This window comes from Ambystoma mexicanum, chromosome 9, assembly GCF_040938575.1.
Source record: "Ambystoma mexicanum isolate Mex_15411 chromosome 9, UKY_AmexF1_1, whole genome shotgun sequence".
In the NCBI taxonomy this organism is placed as follows: domain Eukaryota; kingdom Metazoa; phylum Chordata; class Amphibia; order Caudata; family Ambystomatidae; genus Ambystoma; species Ambystoma mexicanum.
The window spans coordinates 174,506,159-174,529,700 of NC_090931.1; the positions used below are offsets into that span (position 1 = coordinate 174,506,159).

The 23,542-nt window shown below is 46.6% G+C and overlaps 1 protein-coding gene across 2 annotated transcripts in view; it reads right to left on the bottom strand.

The window, feature by feature from the left end:
• Positions 1-15,128, bottom strand: part of C2CD2L (C2CD2 like) — a 533,517-nt gene extending 518,389 nt beyond the window's left edge. For both annotated transcript variants that reach the window (XM_069614381.1, XM_069614380.1), the window contains exon 1: positions 14,467-15,128. In XM_069614381.1, the coding sequence (XP_069470482.1) occupies positions 14,467-14,808 (342 nt within the window). In that variant the 5' untranslated portion in view covers positions 14,809-15,128. The remainder of the gene's footprint in view (positions 1-14,466) is intronic.
• Positions 15,129-23,542: the final 8,414 nt, after the last annotated feature.

Genomic DNA, 23,542 nt, shown 5'->3' on the forward strand with positions numbered 1-23,542 from the left:
TGCAAAATAAAAAAAAAAAACATAGTGGTATCAAAGCACTTATTTTTGAGCACTTTTTAACATTAGGATACACTTGCTCTGAGATCCAATATAGCTGAATCAGAGACCTGGACATGCCGATATGGCACACGTAACAAGAGATGCAATGGATAGTTGCAGAAAATATATAAGATTTAATTCCAAGATGGCGGCAGAAATACTGCGGGTGTATCAAAACGATCCATTTGTCGAAAACAGAGAAATGGTGATCATGATCCATTCAGTTAAGATCACATCCCAAGATGGTGGCGAGAAACGGTACGCGCACCACGTGATAATTATATATAAACACATCACGTGATGCACCTGTGTGTTTCCAAAAACAAAGAAAGGGACGCAACGGACACCAGATGAACGCGCATCCAGAAACAAAAATGCCCAATATTTTTAAGAGGACAGAAAGTGATAAAAGGTAAGTGATATATTGCTATAGAAAAAACGACAAGATCAGCAAGTGAGTGTGGGGGTGTGGAATCCCAAAACAGAACTACAACCCCACGTGTCAAAGAGACAATAACTATACAATAATGAATAGCAGTATGAAATCAGATTGCAAAGTATACACTAGGTAGAATATTTAGAACGAGTCTCTCCCTGTGTGGGTTTGTTGTAATTTGTTAAACATAAAACCTTGGAGTCATTTTGAAAGATCGGAATGATAGATACACAGAGATGTATAAGCCCAAAGAATGAAGTTACATTTTTAACTGTGGGTTTTCTGACCCATAGGCCCAAAAAGAACAAATTAAATATTAAGAGAAAAAAAGATACCTCCAAGTGGCACATCAACAAATCACTGGAAAGAAAAACAAAATAGAGGTTAGTGTGATAATGGATAAATCATACTGAAGAATGGTGTATGCATTTATGGTAGTCGGTGGGGACATTACACTTGTGGGCTCTCTAATTACAGGCAGACTCTGGAAGAATTGATCACAGACGCCTTGAAAAACTTTGTGAACTCTGAAAGGATAAGAGACAATTTGGTGAAATTAAAACACTAAATGAGAACCTAGAGGGTAATAGATATAGTGATGTTCCATATTGTACGTCTCCTTATGCAGGGCTGAAATAAAGGAGGAAGAAACGCCTCTTGAATCCTCTTGAATCGTACACAGGAGGACATTTGAGAACCCTCCCTTTTCCCCCAAGGGAGCCCAACTAGAAGGCTGGGGTCCAGTCCTCAATGAAGCGGCTAGACTAGAGCTAAACCCGCTGAAACCGGTAGACAATCTAAGCGTTCAGGTTGATTCCCTGAAACCCCAGGACATTTAGATTGATTGAGAGCCTGGGTTGAGAAGATCACAAAAATCATTATTTAACTGAGGAATCAACTGCAATTTTTACCATGCTAAACAGGGATGAATAAAAGTAGAAAAAAACTCCCCCAGTGTTGTTTTTTTTTTAAAGTATTTCTTTTGGAAATTTTAGATATAGAAAAGTAGTGAGCTAGTTGAGGGTCAGTGCTTCTAACATCCCCTTTCTTAGATAAGCAGCACATCAGCGCCAACTAGGAAAAGAACAGGGGGCGTGGCTAACTAGCCATGAAGTAGGACGTGCTCTGGTGCAGCAGCTCCTGTTGATCCGACGGCGATCCGTGGTAACGCGCTTAAATTGATCTAAAAGTTCCTAGAAATATTAGCAAAGGCGTTGGAATGTGTGCCCCACGACATAAGCAAACTACAAGCCTATCGGTGTAAGCATGCCGGAGATATAGTCTTTTATGCGTGTGATTTGGTGGGCATGTATTCCCACAAAATGGCGGACAACAAAGGCATTGAGATATTTAACACAGTATCCGCTTGCGTTGAGCAGCAGGGTGCGGCAAGCCTGCGAGCGGAGGATCGAAGAGATACTGTAGCCGCTGGTGGGGCTCCCCGAGCGTTCCATCGGAGGGAGCCGATTGCGCGAAGCTGATGCGGCTGGGCGCCGCGGGACAGAGACTATTAGGAGCGGCTACCCGAACGCTTCCTCGTGCGGAGAACAGGCATCGCTGACCAGAACTGCACGATGCATTGTAGCGGAGGCAGCGGGTGCACCGCAGGAACGCGTGGCAACATTAGTAGCGGATGCCTGGACTAGGATGAAGGAGTTTGGGACGGCCGCACAGAGGACAGAGGTGCGCGAGAGTCGTGCTGGAGGACAGTATTGGGATTCCAGCAGAAAGGGCAGCTGGTGCAAAAGGCGGCTGCTCATTAATAACATCAGCAGCTGATAACTGGGGAAACGGACACCTTGTAGCAACGGCTACGGGAGGACACATTAACAGACCACTGGGCTGGCACTGATGGAGGTGATCCTGTGCTCCTAGAGACAAACAGGAGTACAATATTGGGAGCTGTGGGCACTCTGTGGGGCTGAAGACAAGAAGACGACCCCAAGGAGTGGAAGAGCCAGATAGTGGACGCCGCCATAGAAAGGCACGGCATACAGGGTGGATCCAAGCTGATGTTGATCTAAGAGAGACTGCTGCAGATACAGGCAGTGGTGGGAAGAGTGCAAAGAGCCCAAAAGCTGGGTGATCACGATAAGGGAAAAGAGTAGTCTCCAAGACGCAGCAAGACAATTTGAAACATGGGAGGACACAACCCACTCGGTGAAATAACCCAACAAACACAAGCTTATACAGGGGCTCCTCTAGGATAATTGCCCCAGACTTGGAGCGATACACTGGTGCCGCATCAAAACAGAGAAGCAGGATTGATACACCAGAGACCAAGCAACCTCAGACACATAACTGAGGCCGCAAGATGGCAGGGCGAGGGGCCGTAAGCACGAACAAGAACAAACAATCCACAATGGAAGCATTCGCCAAAACGCAGCAATCTCCTACGACCACAGCGCCCAAAGGCGCGACAGCACCGGTGGAGAGCACCGTAGCGACTGAAAGTCACCAGATATTAGCGGCCATTACGGAGCTGAGAGACTCATGGGGGATAGCGATGTCATACTTGCACACTTCCCTGGAGGCTAAAATAGACGCAGTAGGCATAGAAGTCACCCTGCTGCGACAAGATGTTAGGGCGTTGGCAGAGAGAACGAGCAGCCTGGAGAGTGCAGTGAAAACCAACACGGATACTAGAACCAACAATGCAAAGGAGGTTCACGTACTGAAGCAACAGGTAGCTAACCTGGAGAATCGTGCGGAGGAAGCGGAAGGGAGAGCAAGAAGGAACAATATCCGTGTGGTCGGCCTGCTGGAGGGGGAGGAAGGCCAGGACCCTACAGACTACGTTGACAACCTAATCTTACAAGGAATAGGGGGCGAAAAACTCTTGCAAGGATTTGCAGTGGAGCGCGCACATAGAGCCCTTATGAGGAAGCCAAAGCCTGGGGCCCCTCCCCGGGCAATAATCACAAGGATACTGAACTATAAAGATCGCGAGAAGATTTTGGAGTACTTTCGTAAAGGGGGAACGATTGAAAGGGCTTCAAGCACCATCACAGCGTATCCTCACTATACAATGTTGGTCCAGAGGCAACGGTATAGCTATGTGGCAATCAAAAGGAGGTTACGCATGGCCAGAATCAAATACATGCTTCTGTACCCCGCGAAATTGAAAGTGTCGCACAAAAGCAGGATGTACTTTTTTGACACTCCGGAAGAAGCAACGACATGGTTGGACCTTCAGGGTTGCCCGGAATGAGATACGGAGCAGGCTCAAGAAGAACACGATAAGTGATTGGGATATTGCATGTATATTGATGTGACACAGAGCGGGTACCCCAGCAGTGACTAGATTAAGATAAAGGGGTGCGACCAAGTAAAGTTGATATTTGGCTGTGATACCTTTGACTGTGTCGAACTTAAGGGACTGGAATATAGCAGTTCGTATACATACGTAAATTGAGTAGCAATGTGCGGTTGGACTGAAGCAAACAGGAGCGGTAGGACGAAAGCACCCCCCCTCTCCCCCCGAGCAATAGTAATAGTAGTAGTAGTAGCAGTAGGTTAGCCATTAGGGCAACCTCGCCCTGCGGAGCTTCGAGTATAGGCGATTGCCAGAAAGAGCTAGATGCGGGGGTGCCTGAGATCCACGGATCGAGCTGTGCAACAGTTGAGGGGGGTGATGTTGGAGATGGGAGGGAGGGGGGGACGGGGAGTTTGGTGTGTTTTTGGTTAAGAGGAGTTTAAACCAGGGAACGAGCCTATACAGAATGGAAAGGAACTTAGATTTAGACTGCACCTGTGGGAGGTGGAATGGAACTCGAATAAGCCATGGGGGACCTTAAAATAGTTACATGGAATGTAAGGGGCTAAATAGTTATCTAAAGAGAAATAAGGTCATGTTGTACCTGCATAGGCAAAAAATAGACATTGCACTGCTACAAGAGACCCACCTGACACGGGAGAAAATGGATACGATTGCTGGGAAGTGGAAGGGGGTGATGGTGGGCTCATATTCTGCTTATAGCAGGGGAGTGCTTATTTGGGTGGCGCCACATGTCCCATTTCAACGGTTGCAAGAGGTAGCTGAGACAGAAGGGAGGATGGTTATATTGAGGGGACTGATGGAAAATAGGAAGATAAGCATAGTAAATACATACGCCCCGAACCAGAACACAGCAGCGTACATCAGAACATTGTGTACTAATCTGTGCACGTGTGTGGGGAGCGCGGTGATTTGGGGAGGGGACTTTAAATGCGTACTTAACCCAAGGGTGGATAGATCGGATGGGAAGATGGATAGACCCGCCCCTGCTGCCAAAGCGCTACAGACATTGCTGAGTGACTTTGGTCTAGAAGATGCATGGAGAATGAGACACCCCCAGGAGGGGCAAAATTTGCATTATTCTGCCCCGCAGCAGTTACACAAAAGGTTGGACTATGTCTTTACTACACCTGACGTGATAACAAAGATTACACAAATAGAATATAAAGCAAGGGTTCTTTCGGACCACTCGCCCCTGATCCTCGGATGGCAATACTGTCCCCCGAGAGCGAGGATTCAGACATGGTGCCTAGGAGCAGAAGCACTGAGAGACCCCCTTTTCTTTATTTTTTTTTTTAAGGGAGGACATGAGGGAGGAGATTGTAAACTATTTTGAGATGAATACTGGTAGTGTGGACTCGGCAGGAAGACTGTGGGAGGCCTTCAAAGTTGTGATGAGAGGGGTAGCCATAGCAAAATCTAAAGGTCTACAAGGTGGGATTCTAGCTGATCTACGAGAGACGGAGGAGAAACTGGAAGAGGCTTTAAGGGGCAAAGATGGCACTAAAGAGAAATTACAACCGATACTCATGCTACAGCAAAAATGCGCAGAGTACTGGGATAGATTGAGTAACCACAACTATAAAAAAATATGTAGAGAGACAGCATGCAGGCGGGGATAAACCAGGAAGACTCTTGGCGTGGCTATATAAGAGCGAGACCCCCAGAGTCACAATCAGGACCATAATGAGGGAAAACGGTAGTGTAGCGGACACCCAAGAGGGAGTTAACCAAGAGTTTGCAGACTATTATAAGTTATTATATGGAGACGACGGTAAGAGCAGTTGCGCTACGATAAAAGAAGCATTGGAGGATATAGGATTGCCAAAGATAAGTGCGGAGGAGAAAGAGGAGCTAGATGCACCAATTACCCTAGAGGAACTGGGGAGGTGGTAAGACAGTTGCTTACTAGCAAGACCCCGGGGGCGGATGGACTCCCAAGTGAATTTTATAAAGCATACATGGAAGAGGTTCTCCCCCCACTGTTAGAAATGTTAAATGAAGCATTTGAGACGGGAAGTTTGCCAGAGTCACTGAGAGAAGCGATTATAATACCGCTTCCCAAACCTAATAAGCCTGGGCACAGCTGCAGCTCCTATCGTCCTTTGTCGAGGGTGAATTAAGACAGCAAGATATTGACGGCTGTCTTGGCAAATAGATTGAAGAGGGTTATTGGTAGACTAATACACCCTGATCAGACGGGTTATGTCCCAAATAGGAACATTTCTAATAATCATAGACGACTCCAACAAATTATTGAGAGTGGTGGCGAAAACGCAGGTGAAATGGCAATTGTGTCCTTGGACGCAATAAAGGCCTTTGATTCGGTCAAGTGCCCATGGCTGCTGGCGGCCCTGGAATGCTATGGGTTGGGGCCTGGATATGTACGGTGGGCGAAAATAATGTATAGTGAACCGCTGGCTAGAGTCAAGACAGGATCAGTGATATCGGAAAGGTGGCAGCTTCGGAGGGGCACCAGACAGGGATGTACGTGGTCTCCAATGCTCTACATACTGGCCCTATAACCTCTAACAATATACCTGAGACAACAATACGATACCATAGGCATTGAGGCGAAAGAGGGACGACATCTATCGCCCTATACGCAGATGATATGCTGCTGTACTTGCGGCACCCGGAAGAAAATCTCCAATATATTCTAGAAGTAATGCAGAGATATGCGGGGTTGTCTGGTATAGCGGTGAACCCTCAGAAGTCTAGCATGTTCCCACTAGGTGGGTACAAAGGGATCTCAGTGGAGCAGTTACCCGTATTGCAGGTACCATGGGCGGTCAGTACGTTTCACTACTTAGGGATAGACATATACCACACAGTGGAAGAGGAGCATAGGTGCAACACGGAGGTGGCCATTCAAAAAATTGAAAATTGCATGCGATTTTGGGTGAGGTTGCCCTTAGCAATGATGGGGCGTCCTGCCTAGGCTCCTGCACTACTTTGGGAACATACCATACCTGATACCTAAGAAGTTCTTCAACAAACTGAATAGTATGTGCAGGGATTTCCTGTGGCATGGCACGCGGAACAGAGTGGCTTTATGGAAGCTACAGAATTTCTATGAAAAAGGGGGAATAAAATTGCCCAACTATGAGGTTTATTATGTAGCGAGCCAACTGCAGTATGTTGCCAAATGGCTCTCTGATGAAGAGACCTCTGAATCCAGGCTGTTTGGACAAAAATAGATGATGTGGGTACCCAAGGCAGAAATGAAAGGGCGCCCCAAGATGATGTTACTGGGGTGGAAGATGTGGCGTAGGGCATGCCAGATGATGGAGAACCCGTCTCCATGCTCTCCGCAGGTACCACTGGTTGCATTAACAGGGGCAGATGAACAGCTAAGAATGATCAGAAACTACTGGGAACCGGTTGAGTTAGCAACAATGGGTGATATTTGGTGGGAGGGTTCTATTATTACCTTTGAGGGGCTGCGGGATGAAACTGGGTTGCACACGGGCCAGTATATTACATATCACAGAATGGTGCAGAGAGTTAAGAGAATATGGCCCGAAACTGTGCTGGAGGAAGAACCAGATGCCACCATAGATATGATATACAACATAGCAGAAGGGGGACATGAGATATCTAGAATATACGAGATGTTGATGTTCAAAGTGGGGAAGGAGGTCACACAGTTGAGACTAGATTGGGAAACGGAAGTAGGAGCCCCGATGGAGGATGGGATGTGGGAACGGGCTCAGGGGTATCATAAGAAGGTATCTAGAAATGCGAGATTGAAACAGATACAACTGTTTATTACGCACAGGGCATATATGACACCCCAGAGGATATCGAGGTTTGAGAATGCAGGACGGGAAGCATGCCCCAAGTATGATGAGGATAACGCGGGCATGGCGCATATGTTCTGGTCATGCCCGGTCATTGAACGCTTTTGGAGCGACGTGGAGCGGAGACTGGCCGAGAAGGGGGTCAAGATTGTAGTGGACACAGTGTGGGCCTGTTTGTTGGGGGGGTTCCCAAGATCACAGAAGCTCACTCATGTGGGTAAACAGAGATCTGGCATATGTGCTTGCAAAGAGGGGAATCGCTATGGGGTGGAAGACATGCCATAGACTGAGAGTGGAGGTGTGGTGGAAAGATTTGCAGAAATGGGCGGAGGCAGAAACCATGGTATGGCAAGAAACGAGCAATGCTGGAGTGGGTGGGGGGGAGGAGACAGAGTCCCGGATGGCCTGGAAATCATTGATGGCAGAGCTTTTTGGGTCAATACGAGACCCAGCAGAACCCATGGAAGGAGAGACCCTACCACAGGACGCAGAAACGGAATGTGTAAAGTAATAGGCTCGAAATGGGGGGTGGGATAAGGGAAGCAGTGGCTAGAAGTAAGCAATGTACAATGAAACTGTTGATACATGCACTGCCTGTTTGGTTTGTATTGTTTGCTTGAAATTAATAAAAATGTTTTTAAAAAACTAGGAAAAGAACAACTGGCATGATAGATAGTTAGACTTTCCAATAGGGAGATTTAGTGACCTGTAGGCGCCAAATATGTAGAAGTGAAGAATAGAATCTCAAACAACTTCCATACATGATCTTTATCACACAACACAAGAGGAACAATAAGAATAAACAGTGGGTTTCCCTGGAGAATTTGCTCTTTACCCCCTGTCACGCTAGGGGAGTGGTTGTGGGTCCCACAAAGATGCCTTCTCCAGAGGATCCGCCATCACCCGGTGCTTGCAGTGTTGTGGCACCTTTGGAGGCCATCCAGGGAGATGAAGGGGATAACCACCTAGCCCTCGTCGCTTAGCTGAATCTAGTCTCCCCCATTAGAGATCAAATAGAGGGCTCCTTGAGGTTTAATACTTGCTATGAAGCGGGCTCTGTCAGGGAAGGCCGGATATGGAAGGAAGGTGCATTTATGACCAAAGTAGAACTAGAGACGTCACTAGACCGGCCCCCCATAATGCTGTTGTTATACCTCCAGCTGAAGGGGGTGTTGACAGAGGTACTTTGGGGCATTGATCTGAAACTCCCACTGACCCAATTCGAAAAGATTCTAAATACACAAACTGGATCTAAAGGGCTCATCTCATGTATGTATTTGTCATTGTTGACGAGAAGACATGCAAGCATACCTAGATCTCAGACACAGTGGTCCACAGACCTGCAGATCGCGGAGGACACAGAGGTTTGGTGGGTAATATAATTATAATTGTTTTTTGTGACAGGCTTAATAGCAACAAGGTTTCTAAGCGCGGACCCGGCATTCGAACCCGTCTTGTTCTGCGTCGTCTTGCTTCCAAGATGAGCACCTTGCCCCTGAGCTATCCTCCCAGCCCAACATACAGGGTGCTCTGGTCTTCCTCCATAACGACCCAATATTAAATACATAATGGCAGATTGATGTTCAGGTGGCACTGGACACCATCAAGACTATCTAAAATGTACCCCAACATCAGTCCCCTATGCTAGAGGAATTGTGGCCGTCCTTGTACATACTGCCATATGCGGTGGATTGTCCCTTGGTGAGAATTTTTTTTTGGAAGGCGGTGATGGGGTGGGTTAAGGCGATAGATGGAGAGATCTGGTCGCGTGTTTGGTCTTGTTTGGTATTGAAAGGAATGACAATGATTTTTGGGCGTTACAACATATGTAGAGGAATCTGCTACTAGCGGCCCGAGTGTGCATAACCCTTCACTAGGAGAGGAGCCAACTACCCTCACAGAGAGAATGGCTTGAGAAGGCCCATGAAATATACGTCATGGAAAGTTTAACAGCAATTCTATTGGAATCTCACACTCATGTAGGCACGGTATGACTTCCCTTCCTTGAATATTACTCCTCTCAGAGCTGTGGCAGTAGTGCAGACGGGCTCTCTGCACCTGAATAGCTAAGGACTTTGAGGCTTTGATGTACCTTGAGCAATGGGCCTCCCGGGACACTGCTGTCTGTAGTTCTATAGAAGGTTTAATTTGACCCACTTTGGAGCCACCCCACCAGCGACTGCACGTTTCCCCTATATTTCACTATCCCAATCAGGGGGAGGAGTTTCCTTATAATATCCTAGATGCGGCACACTACTTTTGTTCAGTAGGCAGCAAGGTGTTTATTGTTTATAAGGCACAAACAAGGGGGCCTGGGGGGTCCTGGGAGTGTCTCTCTGCCGGTCTATACCCTGGGTAAGAGTGTCAAACAGGGCAGGACAAAAACCGATATGCAGTGGAAAGGATTCTTCTGTGAAAGGATGGTGAGCTAAAGACTCTGGTAGAGTCTCTAACCCGGGATATAGGCCAGTAGAGAGAGACTCCCAGCACCCCCCTTGTTTGTGCATATCAAGTAGATTTGGGTTTTCACCACAAGTTACTAAAGTAATCCAGACGTGGAACCCTTGTTCCCTGTTCTTAGAGTCACAGATCCACCTCACTGACGAGGCCCCACCAGGCCGAAACACATGTCTGGGGTTGCTGTTGGTACTCTTGTTCAGAAGAGAATTGCCTGGCATTTTGGTACTTGACTGCCCTTGAGTAGGATAAAGACCGATGTATAGTGGAAATGTCTCTTCTGTGAAAGGACAGTGAGCTAAAGACTCTGGTTGAGACTCTAACCCGGGATATAGGCCAGTAGAGAGACACTGCCAGGACCCTCCTTGTTTGTGCATATTGTTTAGAAGGTACATTTGTTCTTGTGAAGTGGTATACTTTGGACGAGTGTGATGTATTTGATGGGGATGGGTTACTGCACTTTGACTCTCATGCTGTTTAATAATCTGGTTACGCTGTACCCTGTTGAAACCTTTAAAAAACACATTTTATTTTTAAAATCCTCCCCCTACAAGCAAAGCTGCTTTTTGCATTTGCAACGGGGGGGGGGGGGGGGGGAGTACAGATTACATGTTATATTTCAGCCCTAAATAGAAGAAAGAAAGTGGTTTCAGAGTGACCAAATTGATGAGGAGGTTTTTTGTAGAGGATTCAAATATGTACACTGCGTCATTATTTTCCAAAATGAAAAGAGCAGCCTGCTTGGTTTGATGAATACTTACACATAAGAACTTTTCACAATGAAAACATTTGCCAGACAAAAAGTATTGTTGTCATTTATATTCTGTGTAAGCATGTATTTACCTCTTTTTATATTCTTTCAGCCGAGACAAGCGTGTGGGTCATAAAGCGATACAGAGAGATAAGGAGGGAGTTTGTGGTTCACTGAAGAGTTGGAAACATGGGCTTCTAGAGCACAATGACCACTTAGTTGGGCACCACCTGCATGGGATGAGCCACACTCTAGGCCACCTCAAGAAAAAAAGATGAGGAAGGGCCCAACTCAGATGTGTTAGTGATCCACTGAGAGGACAATAACATATCACTGGACTGGGGCCTCTTAACATAACGTGCAGGGCATATTAATAATATTGTGTCATTAGATAAGGCCCAGAGGAGAGCGGCGGTGGACCGGATCTTTGGAGGCGCTTGAATCCTCTGCTCACAGAACCAACCCCACCTAGGAAAACTGTATGAAGGTGCATAGTTTGACCTTCATCAGGCACCGCTTGATCAGCGAGAGGGACCTGTTCAATATTGAGGGCTCTAAAGAGAGTAGGCTGTTCCTAAACAGAAGAATACAAGTTGTAAGGAAGTTGGACTCCTGAACATCAGCCTAGGCTACACTACATACAGAATTGGAGAGTGAACAGTGTCGTTTCGTTATAGCAACCAGAAGTGGAAAAACTGTGCCTAGTAGTCACCCAAAGTAATCTAAAGTATTGGTAATGGCGTGTGTTAACTGGATGTACATTTTATTCGTGTGCCACCTGGGAAGAAATGTTTTCTTGATGGACTGGGTCACTTAGGGAATCAAGCAGTGCTGAGATGACCTGTTAAATTAACGCATGTAGAAGTCCTAATGTTACTCCGTACATGTCTGGTCTGAATTATTATAGGTATATCTCCATAGGTTGGCCTTGGTAGGGGCCTGTCCTAGCTATACATTCAGCAATCAGATTCCCTTGCTCAATGTCATGTGGCTTCAAACACAAGGATGAACTGTTTTGCTTTGCATTTGACACCATGCTAGATCTTACATAGTGGATCAGTTTGGTGGACTCTGGGAGTGCTGAAGAAGGATGTGCACTGAATATCCATGATGGACCAGCTTTCACTGTGGCCCAGGAAGGAGAAAGCAACAGGGTGTTCTCTGCTTTATGGAACTGCGACAGTCCAAAGCATAAATTCACTAATGCTGAAGGAACTCTAGAGAGTCGTTTGTGTACATCCACCTTGATTCGTACCTTCACTGAATCCCGCCTGTGGGCACGAGGAAAAATATGATGAAGCTCAGACGATTAATAAAATCAACCCGGTGTACATCGATCTTAAGGAAAGAAAGTTGCAGAAATGTCAGTCTCTGGCGGGGCTTGCTGCAGACAAAAGGCATTGGTCTAAGTTAGAAGGGTGATCAAGGATAATACATTGTTTTTATTGTAACAATTAATTATGTACACAACTTTAATTACAAACACAAGTTCATCTGACACCTTCTCAGTTGTTAGTCCATATTGCTTCATAACCAAATTTTAGATGTATAAGATTTGATTCGTTAACACGCCAGTATTTCTACTTCTAAGACTTTTTCAAGAAAGTCTACCAAGGCACATGTTATTGCCACATTGTTTCCAGATATTAAAGTATGCCACCAGTGTTCAGTCTGTTGATGGGCCGATGTAAGATGTTCTAGAAAGAATGACCGCTGGGTGGATATATTGCTGCATTCTGTGATTATGTGTTTTAGAGACTCGTGCATTATTACAAAACCTGCATGTATTGTTTGTTATGTCGTTGTAGTGTCTCAGCCACATCATCTCTTTCGTTTGATATGCATTGAGACGAAGCCTCAGGAACTTGCTGCGATGTATCCTTGATGGAAATCTTGCAAGATACTTTGGCAATTTATCTAGGCTATTGCAAGTTACACGCAAGTTGAGCGAAGTTGGCATAACATCCCGCAATTCATTGTTTTTTATCCAATTCCCCAGTTTTAGCTTCTTTTTGGCGATTTGAGGCATGTCCATTACTGTGGCCCAAGAAATGTCAGTGATTGATAGTATCACTCCGATTTTCATGGTGGACCAAATGCATAGGATTCCAGTGTGTGGATTTTCGTTTGATGGTTTGAATATTTTGTATGCAGGTGCGACCTTACTAATGTTCATTTTGCGTAAAAGTGCAATTGATTTCCATTGGATAATCCCATTGAGAGGCTCTAATCCTAATTCATGTTTTATGGCTACAATAGAAAAAGAGGGTAAGCCTAACACCCCTCTCCAGAAATGGCCTTCCAATGTTGCCCAAATAGAGTTGTCAGTGTTTAGACTAGCCTCCACCCCATGTGTTAGAGCAGGGATAACTTTCTGCAAGTAAAAAGTCTTAAGTGGAATCAAGGTGAATTTGCCATATTCGGAGTGCAATCGTTTGCTTTGCAAGGTGAAGGTTGCCATGCAGTATTTCAAATCTGCCACCCAATCCCATTCTCTGATGGATTTATTAATTTGCACACCTAGATAACAAATGGATGAGACAGACTCAATTATTTCACTGGCTGCTGACCATTTGAATGTTTTCATCGCTGACTTTTGTTTTATGCCAAACGCTAAGATCTTGGATTTGCCTGTATTAATTTCAAGGATCGTTGGCTTGTAAATAGACTACTAGTGCATTCAAAAGGCGTTGTAGACCGATCTCAGTTTGGTCAAACAACACTATGTCGTCAGCATAAATAGCCCAGCTGATCGTCTGTCCATTTAGTTTTGGTGGAAAGCATCAGACATGCTGCAAAGCTTCAGGAATGTCAGCTATATACAACTTAAACAAAAAAGAGCTGCCAAGGGGCAGCCTCTTTCACTCCTCGTGTTGTTAAAACTTCTTTTGTCATATGACCGATGTTGTCAATATGCACTTTGATGGATGTTTCATTATGCAAGGCCATGAGCGGTTGGAGTAAAGAGAGTGGACAGGACCATGTTGACAATTTGTTCTAAAATTTTGTGCGGTTAATTCTGTCAAAGGCCTGTCGCATATCTATGAAGGCCATAAATAATTTCTTTCTGGACTTCATAGCTTCAAGTTTCAGGAGAGTAACGATTAGAAGATTGACTTCGGTTCCGACATCTTTTGTGAAGCCAGTTTGGCAGGAGTCCAGTAGATTGTTAGATGCCCAAACCACAATTTTTTGTTGTAGACAGATGGCAAATATTTTGCCTATTATGTCCAATAGGGCAATAGTTGGCAGGATCGTCCCTATTGCCCTTCTTGAAAATAGGAATGATTACTGCAGATTTCCATGAGCTCGGTATTGTCTTGGACCTTGATAGAAGTCCAAACAGCTCGATAAAATCAGCCCATAGCTCCTTTTTGTCTTTTATTATTACATTGGTCAACCCATCGGGCTGTAGCAGTGTCATGACAGTTGATCAGTGCAGGTTACACAGAAGTGTCCCATTACCAAGGAAGGTAGGAACCTTCATTGATGATCTACACTCAGGTCACGTGCTTTCTAGAATACCCACCATTAAAACAATCAAATTGAGAAGCTGTGATAAGAGGTTTTTTAATATAAATATCACGGAGTCTAAACCATGTTCACCCCATTTACCCTAAAAGAAGATGCCCCAAGAAGTCAGGAGCACATGGAGTATCCACAACACAAAGCATTGTTAGTAAGGCGTAGAGATCCCACTCACCCGATCTTTGCTGGCCTGTTCATTCAGGGCCTTCACCCAGGCCCGCTGCCAGTTTTCCCGAAAGGATTTAAAGGTGAAAAGAGAGGAGAGAAGGCCCCGGACTCCAGCTTCGGGTACTCGTGCACCTTCACCGACTGAGAACCCCAGACGCAGAAGCGACTTCCAGATGCCTGCAGGTTCAGGTGGGTTCTGGATGCTCCGGCTCCACAGACCATGCGAATACTGTGCCAGCCACACCAGCACCGTGAGCAAGGAGGCTGCAAAAAGCAAGAGCAGGCACAGCCAACCTAAGTCCAACTCCAGCCCAGCAGGTACTGGAAGAAGCTCCCACAGAGCCTGCATGGTGAGGCCAGAGGATAGGAGGCTCTGATGCACATGAGCGGAGGGCAGGGTAAGCGAATTAGGCAACGGGGCTCCTCCGGTGGGGTTCAGTGGAATCAGAAGATAGTGTGACAGCTAGGGTTACAGATTTTGCGAGGCAGGTGTAGCAACTCCAAATAAGGGTTCAGAAACATGCACCTCACTTAAAAAAATCAAACAAAAAACAATAAGTTAGGTGAGGCATAACGTGAGCCCAGATAGAGTGGGCTGGGAGACAAGGATGGTGCTGATGGTATTTGCCTGGACCCATGGTAGCGTCTGGTTTCCATCTGAGAAAGGGACCTTAGCAACGCTCCGCTCCCCTCTTCGTCACGTGGGTTGCACGTTCGCGCGTGTCAGGGGAGTCACATGTCTCAGTTTGTGCACTTCATCAACTTGTGTGTCATCTTTGTAAAGCCTCGCACGAGCTGGGAGACTGGCGCGGCCTTGTGGCCGAGAGAGGAAGCTCGGAGGTTGATACAGCATCGCGGCCAAAAGTTGATCAACACCGTCATTTATTTACCAGTGCTTTAAATGGTCCGCCACTTCTAATTTTTCACGATATTGAGAACCTGGACCTCTCCAAATTGAAAGAGAGTCCCGTTACTGAAATATACGGTGCTATCCAAATGAAAGCATTTCCTTAACTGTCGCGCGACTGCTCCTGCACCTGCAGCCTTTGCTGTGGGAAGCTGCTACTCCTCTATGTCCTCCCTTCATGACACCTTTCAGCCCCACCCTGTAGATAGCATGCTAGCCAACATTCTCTGACCAAAAAGATGTAGGATGTTTCAAGTTTCAAAAATAATAATGTGCATAACGCTTAACAATTACATCACAGGACAATACAAAACATACATTATTGGCACCACTGGAGCATTCTAAAATACACAACCCATCAAACAGCACAATATGGAAAGTTGTTCAAATGGTTAAAAATGTGAATGGTCAGTTAGCACCAAATTCAATAACCTAACTTCACAGAAGCTAAGCACACAGAGCTGGTAGGCAACGTTGGCCACTGCTGTGTGACAGCAGCCTGGCCAGTACATATTTATTGCAAGCTAACTGAATGACATGGAGACTGATAATCCCCTCAGTCTGATAGGCAGATGCTGTGCGATGGTGTTACGCTCTGCCACTTGCCTTCACTGGTGGTTCACCTAAGGCCTGTCCCAGCCAGAGTGCAGGACAGAGTCACGTAGCTGTCAGGTCAGTGGATTGGTCTGAGCCCAATCAAAATAATCACCTAGTACCCCACTGTACAGACAGACTAATTAATGTGTTGCATGCTTTGTCCTGCAGCCTGCCTTAGAGTCACATAAATTACTTGCCACTGTAAAAAGCAGTAGGATCTGTCACCCAAATCTGTAGGCGGTAGGACTGCTTAAAATTCAGTAGCCTACTGCCTAAATCTGTAGGGTTGGCAAGTATGAGATAGTCGAAGCCCGTGCAGAGGTCTCAACCTCTCGAGTCAGAAAGACGGGTGAAAACACATTTCTGTTTCAGGCGGGTGAGAGTCCATTGAAGAGAATGGACAGATAAAAGGTTTGGCGAGTGTGTGAACACTTTCTCTGGCGGCTGACACCCGCCAAAAGCGGGTAAGTTGAGAGGTATGCCCGTGTGGTCTTCTTAAAATCATTCGGAACAACAAAGACAGAGCCATACAGGACATTCAGGGTGGCCTTGCTAAATGGGAGGCTCCCTTGCTTTGTCCGCCATGCCCCTTTGTCATTCTCACCTTGGACTTCTTGCCTACTTTGACAGATCATTTCATAAACACTGTACATGGCACAGCTGCAAAGTGAACAGTCTAGGCAGCCAAATTAATATTATCCACGTGTAGCCTGAGGCAAGTTCTTTGCGAACGTGATCCTTGTTTTGTTAATGGGTGCATTATAAACAACCAATAAATAAAAGTAATCCTTTGTTGTTTTGCCCCCCCCCCCTTTCTGTAGTAAATTCAGCTTCATTTTGATCAAATGATTTATAGGAAGGCCATTGAATAACATTTGTGTCCTTTCCTATGTTTCTTTTTTATTTGAGTCATGTTCTTAATACTCCCCAGCAGTGATGATTTGCCAATTTCCAATTACATGAATTAAATTCACTTTTCTGCGATTTGTCCCTTATAGTAAACGCTTCCCGTCCTAAACAGAAGTTGGAAGACTGTTTTAATCAGGAATGGTTGCCCCTGAGTAGGTCTCTTTTTGGATGTACTAATGGTTTGCTGTATAAAAAAAAGCGGATTCACAGTTTCTGTGGATAAAAAACATACAGCATACTTTTGTATTTGAGAGTTAAACAATGCTTTATGTTGGCACCTAGAGGGCGAGTATTGTTAGGCCAAAAGTGCAATATTCCACATTTACCTACATGTCAAACAGTGTATGTTTAAATAATTTATTATAGTGCCTAAAATTGATCTTAATTGTATTTTGTGGGGGTTTTGCCGTTTTGCTTGGAACTGTGCCAATGCTCACTACCCACAACACACAATTAAATCTGTCACCCAAGGGGCAAGGGGCCTGAGCCTCAGGGGTGCCCCCAAAACTTCCCTCATGTTGGCCATCAGCTTTCTTATGACACAGCAAAGTGTGCCGTTAATTCTGGACTTTAAATGTGTTCTTTGCAGTGCACACATTACGGTTTCTCTACATTTGCCCCTTTGTGAGAAGGATTAATAGCGTTTCAGTGGGCATTTAGTGTTTCAGCTCCCTGCTGGATGGCTGTCTTGTGATAATCGGTGGCTATTAACCCACTGGCTGTATTTGTTTGTCTCCATTATATAATGTATGCCTCCCACGGGTCCCTCAGGCTGTTGTTCTCCACTCTAAGCAAGGGGGTGGGGGCCCAACCATCATGTTGAAATAGGCTCCACGAGCCGAGGCACATCTTCTGCTGGCCCGGACAATGCTTAAGTATAGAATTCTAATCAGGACAGAGTATGCCACAGGTTATCAGTCGCCTAAGTGGTTTGCAATGCTGGGCAACATAGGTTCTTCTAAGAAAGTTCTTATGGCACACTATCTGGGATCCTTAGTGGTATTGTCAGGTTATGCATCCTGTCTGTTTGAAGTAATGACATGTACGAATACCTTGTCTCAAACCGCCTCCAGCTTGCTGCCTCCTATTACATCCAACAATAGCTCTGTACAGCTCCACTAAATCATCTTTCACTACATTAGCAGATGACTTTATCAGTGTTACCTGTCGTGACCGAATTATGTCATTATGCATCATTGCTCTGTCATTTGCAATGTTTTTTGCCAATGCCAGGTGTATATATCTGGTGCAGTACAAACAGTTTCTATGCAATAGCTGGGGAATGGGGAGAGGGTTGTGTCAGACAAATAAAAAGGGGCAAAGGGAGGGAGGGTCATGAAAAGCAAGACAAGAGCGAGACAAATAGAGCGAGGCACACACAGAAAGTGAGCCAAATTAAGACCTACACAAATAAGGAGGGAAACAGAGTGAGATTAATAGAAGTAAGGTAGGTACGCCTGGCAGGGCCCGAGTACTACAGCAATTTGTGGACCGGCTGAGCCCCCGCCCACTTCAAGCACTGTCCATTACTAAGCGAATTTGCTTTAAAGTAAATCTTAAAGTTAGTTGTTATTGTAATGAAGCGGAGGAGGGGGTATTTAGGTGTATTTTGATGATTCGTTATATGCAAGAGGGTGCATTTGGGCTGAGCATGGGCATTGAATTTCTAGTTTACAGTAGTAGTGGGGGTAGTTATTTTTTGTTTGTTTTCTCGCGGATTGGCATTTTTTTGTCCTGCCCGCTGGAGATGGGTATTTTGGGGATTTGTTGTGTGCAACAGAGAGTGGAATTGTGTTTTGTGAAGTCGGACATACTTGACTATCCTGTACAGAGGGACACATTTGGGTACGGATTTCCAGCATAACAGTTTACAGTAAGTTGGATAGTTATTTTCTGGATTGTTTTCTCGTGCAGACGGTAGAGTGAGCAGATTTTCAAGATAAAAAACCGGGAAGGCCACAGACACTACCAAGGCAAACACTCAAAGCACCCCATCAGGCAGTATTTCTAGGACTAGTCTACCCTCCATGTAAAATGTGGGGATTTATAATGTAAGCTTGTCATTAATAAAGACGCTTTTGCTGTGATTGCTTAACTAATATTACAGGCTTTCTTTTGTATTTGTTTTGTAACCATGCTTTGTGGCACAAGCAGGTAATGCGTGTGATGGGTACCCGAAAGTTTGGGGGTTTGAGCCACCCTGCAATGTCAGAGCTCTGGTTAATGTGATACAGGAAAAGATGTAAAGTATTCCGATGATTGTTTGATTTATAAGTGTTGGCCACTATCAATATTCAATAATTTCATGATGGAAATGTGAGTGGTCACCTTCCCATTTCCTAAAACCAGGACAGGGGTTTTAAGTTTAAAAAACTCTCGGGGAAAGACGTCCCAATTGTGAGACCTTCCTGGCAAAATCGAGACATCTGATCACCCCAGCAGACGGGCGATTTGGCCTGCCCGGGTGAGAGGATAAGTTTGTGGATGTCTTACATGCAGCAGAGGGTGGAGATGTGTTTTGTGCAGTTGTCTTGATTTCCTATTATTTGGAGTGATCAGGAGTCCTTCATCTCCACCTCCTTATGAGGCTGTGATGAATGCTTCTGGTCATCAGTCGTTCATTTCTGAAGCACACTAAGCCTAAAGCCAGCGCTATGCATGTGAGGGCCTATTTCACAGTGCTTTCAGCATGATCAAACACAAATAGTCAGGGAATTATGGATTGAAACCCACTCTCGTACCTCAGGTTGCACACTTTATGATATGATATTGCATTTATAACACGCCTCTACACAAGTGTTTCAAGGCGCGACGAGGCAAGGCAGGGGAAACAGAGGGAAGACAGAGACAATGATCTTACTAGACTAGGTGATGCTGAGATCGCGCAAGTGCAGGGGAGGGGGAAGGGAAAAGTGCGGGGACGAGGGGGCAGTGGAGTACATAGGATAACAGTAAAATAAATAAAGACCGTAATACAGTAAATAAGGACAGTAGATAAAAGTGCGGCCAGCTGGCGGCAAGTGTCATGCGCACAGGATCTTGGAGTATATGGAAGAGGTGGCGGTTGGGACGCCATTAAAACGTCCTGTCACGTTTACCTCCGTTCCGTTGTGTGGGTCTAGTCTTTTCAAACATGGCCGCTGGTTGGTGCGTTGCAACCGCTGCTGTAGACTTTTCTCTTGTGCGGTTTTGACGCTGGTAATTTCCCTTTTCGTTCCGCACCAGAACCTCTACTTTCTCTCTCGGTTTCCCTCTGCTGTCTTCTCCGCCTTTGCCCGCTCTCGCGTGCATTCTCGCGCCAGGGGATCTTTTGTTCTCTTTTTCTTTCTGTCTTGGTACCCATTCCGGTTTTACTCCGTTTCCAACCTCCTCTGCCCTCTGACTATTGCTTTTTACCCTGTGGTCTCTCTTGTCCTAGAGCATTCTCCAGTTTGCTCCTCCTCCTGAGCTTGCCGCTCTTACTAGTCTTGCGTTTACTTTTGGACCGCTCCATAGGGTCTTTCTACTTCTACCATCTTTTCCAACCATCTACCTGGGTCACACAACTGTTTTTGGATCACCACCTCCACGTGCACAAGTCAACATCAACAGGGTTTTTTGTGCCTTTTGGCTTTTTCCCGTTCCCGTCCTCCTTCGGGAAGGGAGTCACGGGGCTGCCGTTGTGTAGACGGTCACTGAGGCTTCCTCTCGAGGTAGGAGCACTCTTCAAAGGAGAAAGAAGGATTACACGACAAAAGGCCACATACCAGAGGCCGGACCCGAATTCAGTGACACAGGTGAGGAGGAGGGAGAAGGGCCAGGTGTGGGGGAGGAAGAGCTTAGACATAACAGCAAGTGCATGGGTAAGTGCAGACATCAGGTGTGCTGGTAGGGGACTGTAGGGAAACAGAACAGTCCCCTAGTGCAAAGGTTGCCAGGGAGGCAGTGCAGGTGTGCAACTGGCAGGGAGGGGATCTGGGCCTGAATCAGAGGTTAGCCAGGTACCAGTGCAGTTTCAGTTTCAGTAAGGAGATCAACAGGGGAGAGGAGTAGAGAAAGCAGAAGCAAAGAGGAAGGTCTTTAGGTGCTTCCGGAACCAGAGATGGTTCTCCTCAAATTTCAGAGAGGCAGGGAGGCTGTTCCAGAGGGAGGCCCCAGCAGAAGAAAGAGATCTACCACCAACTTGTTGCTCGGAGAAGCGACTGACCCTGAGGGACTTGGAGGCGGATGAACGAAGAGCTTGAGAAGGAAGATATTTAGGAAGAGAGAGTTGATGGTATTGAAGTGCTATGGCCCAGAAGGCCTTGTGGACAATGCAGAGAGTTTTTAACTTTATCCTCGCAGCCACTGGGAGCCAGTGCAGAGATTTCAGTCCTGGAGAGATACGATCCCTGGGCATGAGGCAAAAGGACAAGTCTCGCAGTCCTGTTCTGGATGAGTTGCAGAGGGCGGAGAGTAGAGGCAGACAAATTTAGAAAGAGGCTGTTGCAGTAGTCCAGCCTACAGAGAACCAGAGCTGTGGAGACAGTGAGCTTCTGGGTGAAGGAGAGGAAAGGAAAATACATCTGAGGAGGTGCAGCTGGTAATGTGACTTCTCAGAGACGTCAGAGATGTGAGGAGAGAAGGAAAGGGTGGAGTCGAAGATGACTCTGGGGTTTTTAGCCTCAAAGGTGGGAGCATGAAGAGGGCCAAGAGAGGCTGGCAAGAGAGTGTGTCAGGGCTGGGGCTGGTTTGGGGGTAAATGCCCTTATGGTTAGCCTGGGGGGCGGACAAGCAACCAGGAAGCACTCCACCAAGTACTCCAGGCGTGTTCTCCACCCTTTTTGTAGGACCGTGGTCCAGGGATGGAGAACAGCCCGGGAACTTCATTTCCCAGCGGGCCGCTCGCCGCTTGGGCCCGCTCGGAGGAAGACCGCCACGCCCCCGAGCGCGCCCGCATCAGCGCGCATGCGCGAGACGCGCCCGTGGGGGCCGCTCGCAATCCTGACTGGCGTCCTGGAAAGACGTGTTCTCAGGAGCTCCGGAGGCAAGCTTACGCGGGGCGATTCCGCCCGACGCCTGCAAACCCCAGACCCCGCATACAAGGCAGAGATAAGTACAAAGCCTTACCTTGCACTTCATACCCGAGGGGGGGGCCACGCAGTAGAAGCGGCGCAGAGGCCCACCAGCCCACCGCGAGCCGGAGCGCAAAACTCTTGCAGGGAACGCTAGAAGTAATAACGTCCCTAACCACGCATGAGACTCGAACTAACAATGCCCGCATGTTTCAATGTGATTAACAGTATAGTCGCATGACTCCGGACCGGCACTTCTCGCCGTGCAGGGTATTCAGAAGCACCTAACCAATCACGCGCACAGCACGCACAGGTATTGACTCTAATTTTGCTCTTGCAGAGAGATAGGAAATCTAGGAGAAGTTTGTGGCCAATCAACACGAAAAGGCCAGAAAGGCAGAAATTCAGGCAGAAACCGAAGCTAAGTACATTATTGCTTTGGGGCAATTCCCATTGGTACTGCATGAAGTGAATGCAGGTTTGGGTGGGAAGTTGGGCAATGCTGCATGAAGTAATGCAGTTTTGGAATCCCGCATGCTGCAATGTGGGGCTAATTTGAAGTCAATGTGTTTACTTGTGATGTCCTGGTGAGGGGCTCCAGTACAAAAGCCCGAGGTGAACTCAAGCATTCAGTGAAAGAGTGAGTGGTGAGAGCAGGAGTGCATGGGCGGCGAATTCATGGAGCAGGAGCCGAGGAGCATGTGACCCTGACATTCCCCCTTCCCATCCAGAACCACTACCTAAACCTTTTTCCAGTGTTCCTAACTTCCTTACCTATCCAACCAACGGACCGTAACCCTCTTTCCCCGAAGGGTCAAGGTTGCCTGTGCTGTCTATCTCCAGGTACTGCGACCTAACGGGGAGGGAGGCGTTTTAGCTGCGTTTGTGCTGCCTCTACGCCTGGAAGAAGCAAGTTCTGACAGAATTGCGAGCCCAAGTATTGTATAGGCGCCCAGGCAGCACAACCATGGCGGACGTGGTAACGCTACTCCAAGAACTAAAGGCGGAGCTGGCGGCAACTAGGCAGGATTATCCGACCCTCGCGGGGCAGGTACATAGCTTAACGGTGCAAAATCAGGCCCAGGCCACTCCCTTACCCAGAGCCCCCCCACCAGTCCCGGTACAGGTACAGGTAGCTACTGAACCATCTCTACCCTTGGCAGCTCCGGAACGATACCATGGAGACCCTCAGAACTTTAATCAGTTCATTATGCAGTGTCAGTTGCATTTTTTAACTAAACCTGTTGTGTTCCGGACAGCTCAGGCTCGTACGGCATTCGTGATTTCCTATCTCACTGGGGATGCCGCTTCATGGGCCACGCCGCTAGTCCGCAAGGATGATGCCTTGCTCTACAGCTGGGAAACCTTCCTGGAGGAGTTTGGTAGGATATTCAATCGTAGGGCCGCTTCATTGCTTAAGGATAAGGAGTTGATAATTCTAAGACAAGGAAACAAAGATCTAGTCACTTACGTTACCACATTTAATCGACTGGCTATGGAAACGGATTGGCCGCAGGAGAAAAGGATGGCTTTGTTCTATCAGGGTCTTAGGGAGGAGCTGGAGGATCTGGTAGCTCAGGTGGACCCCCAGCCTGAAGATTGTTCAACTATGATCGATCTCGTTCTTCGTTTAGATC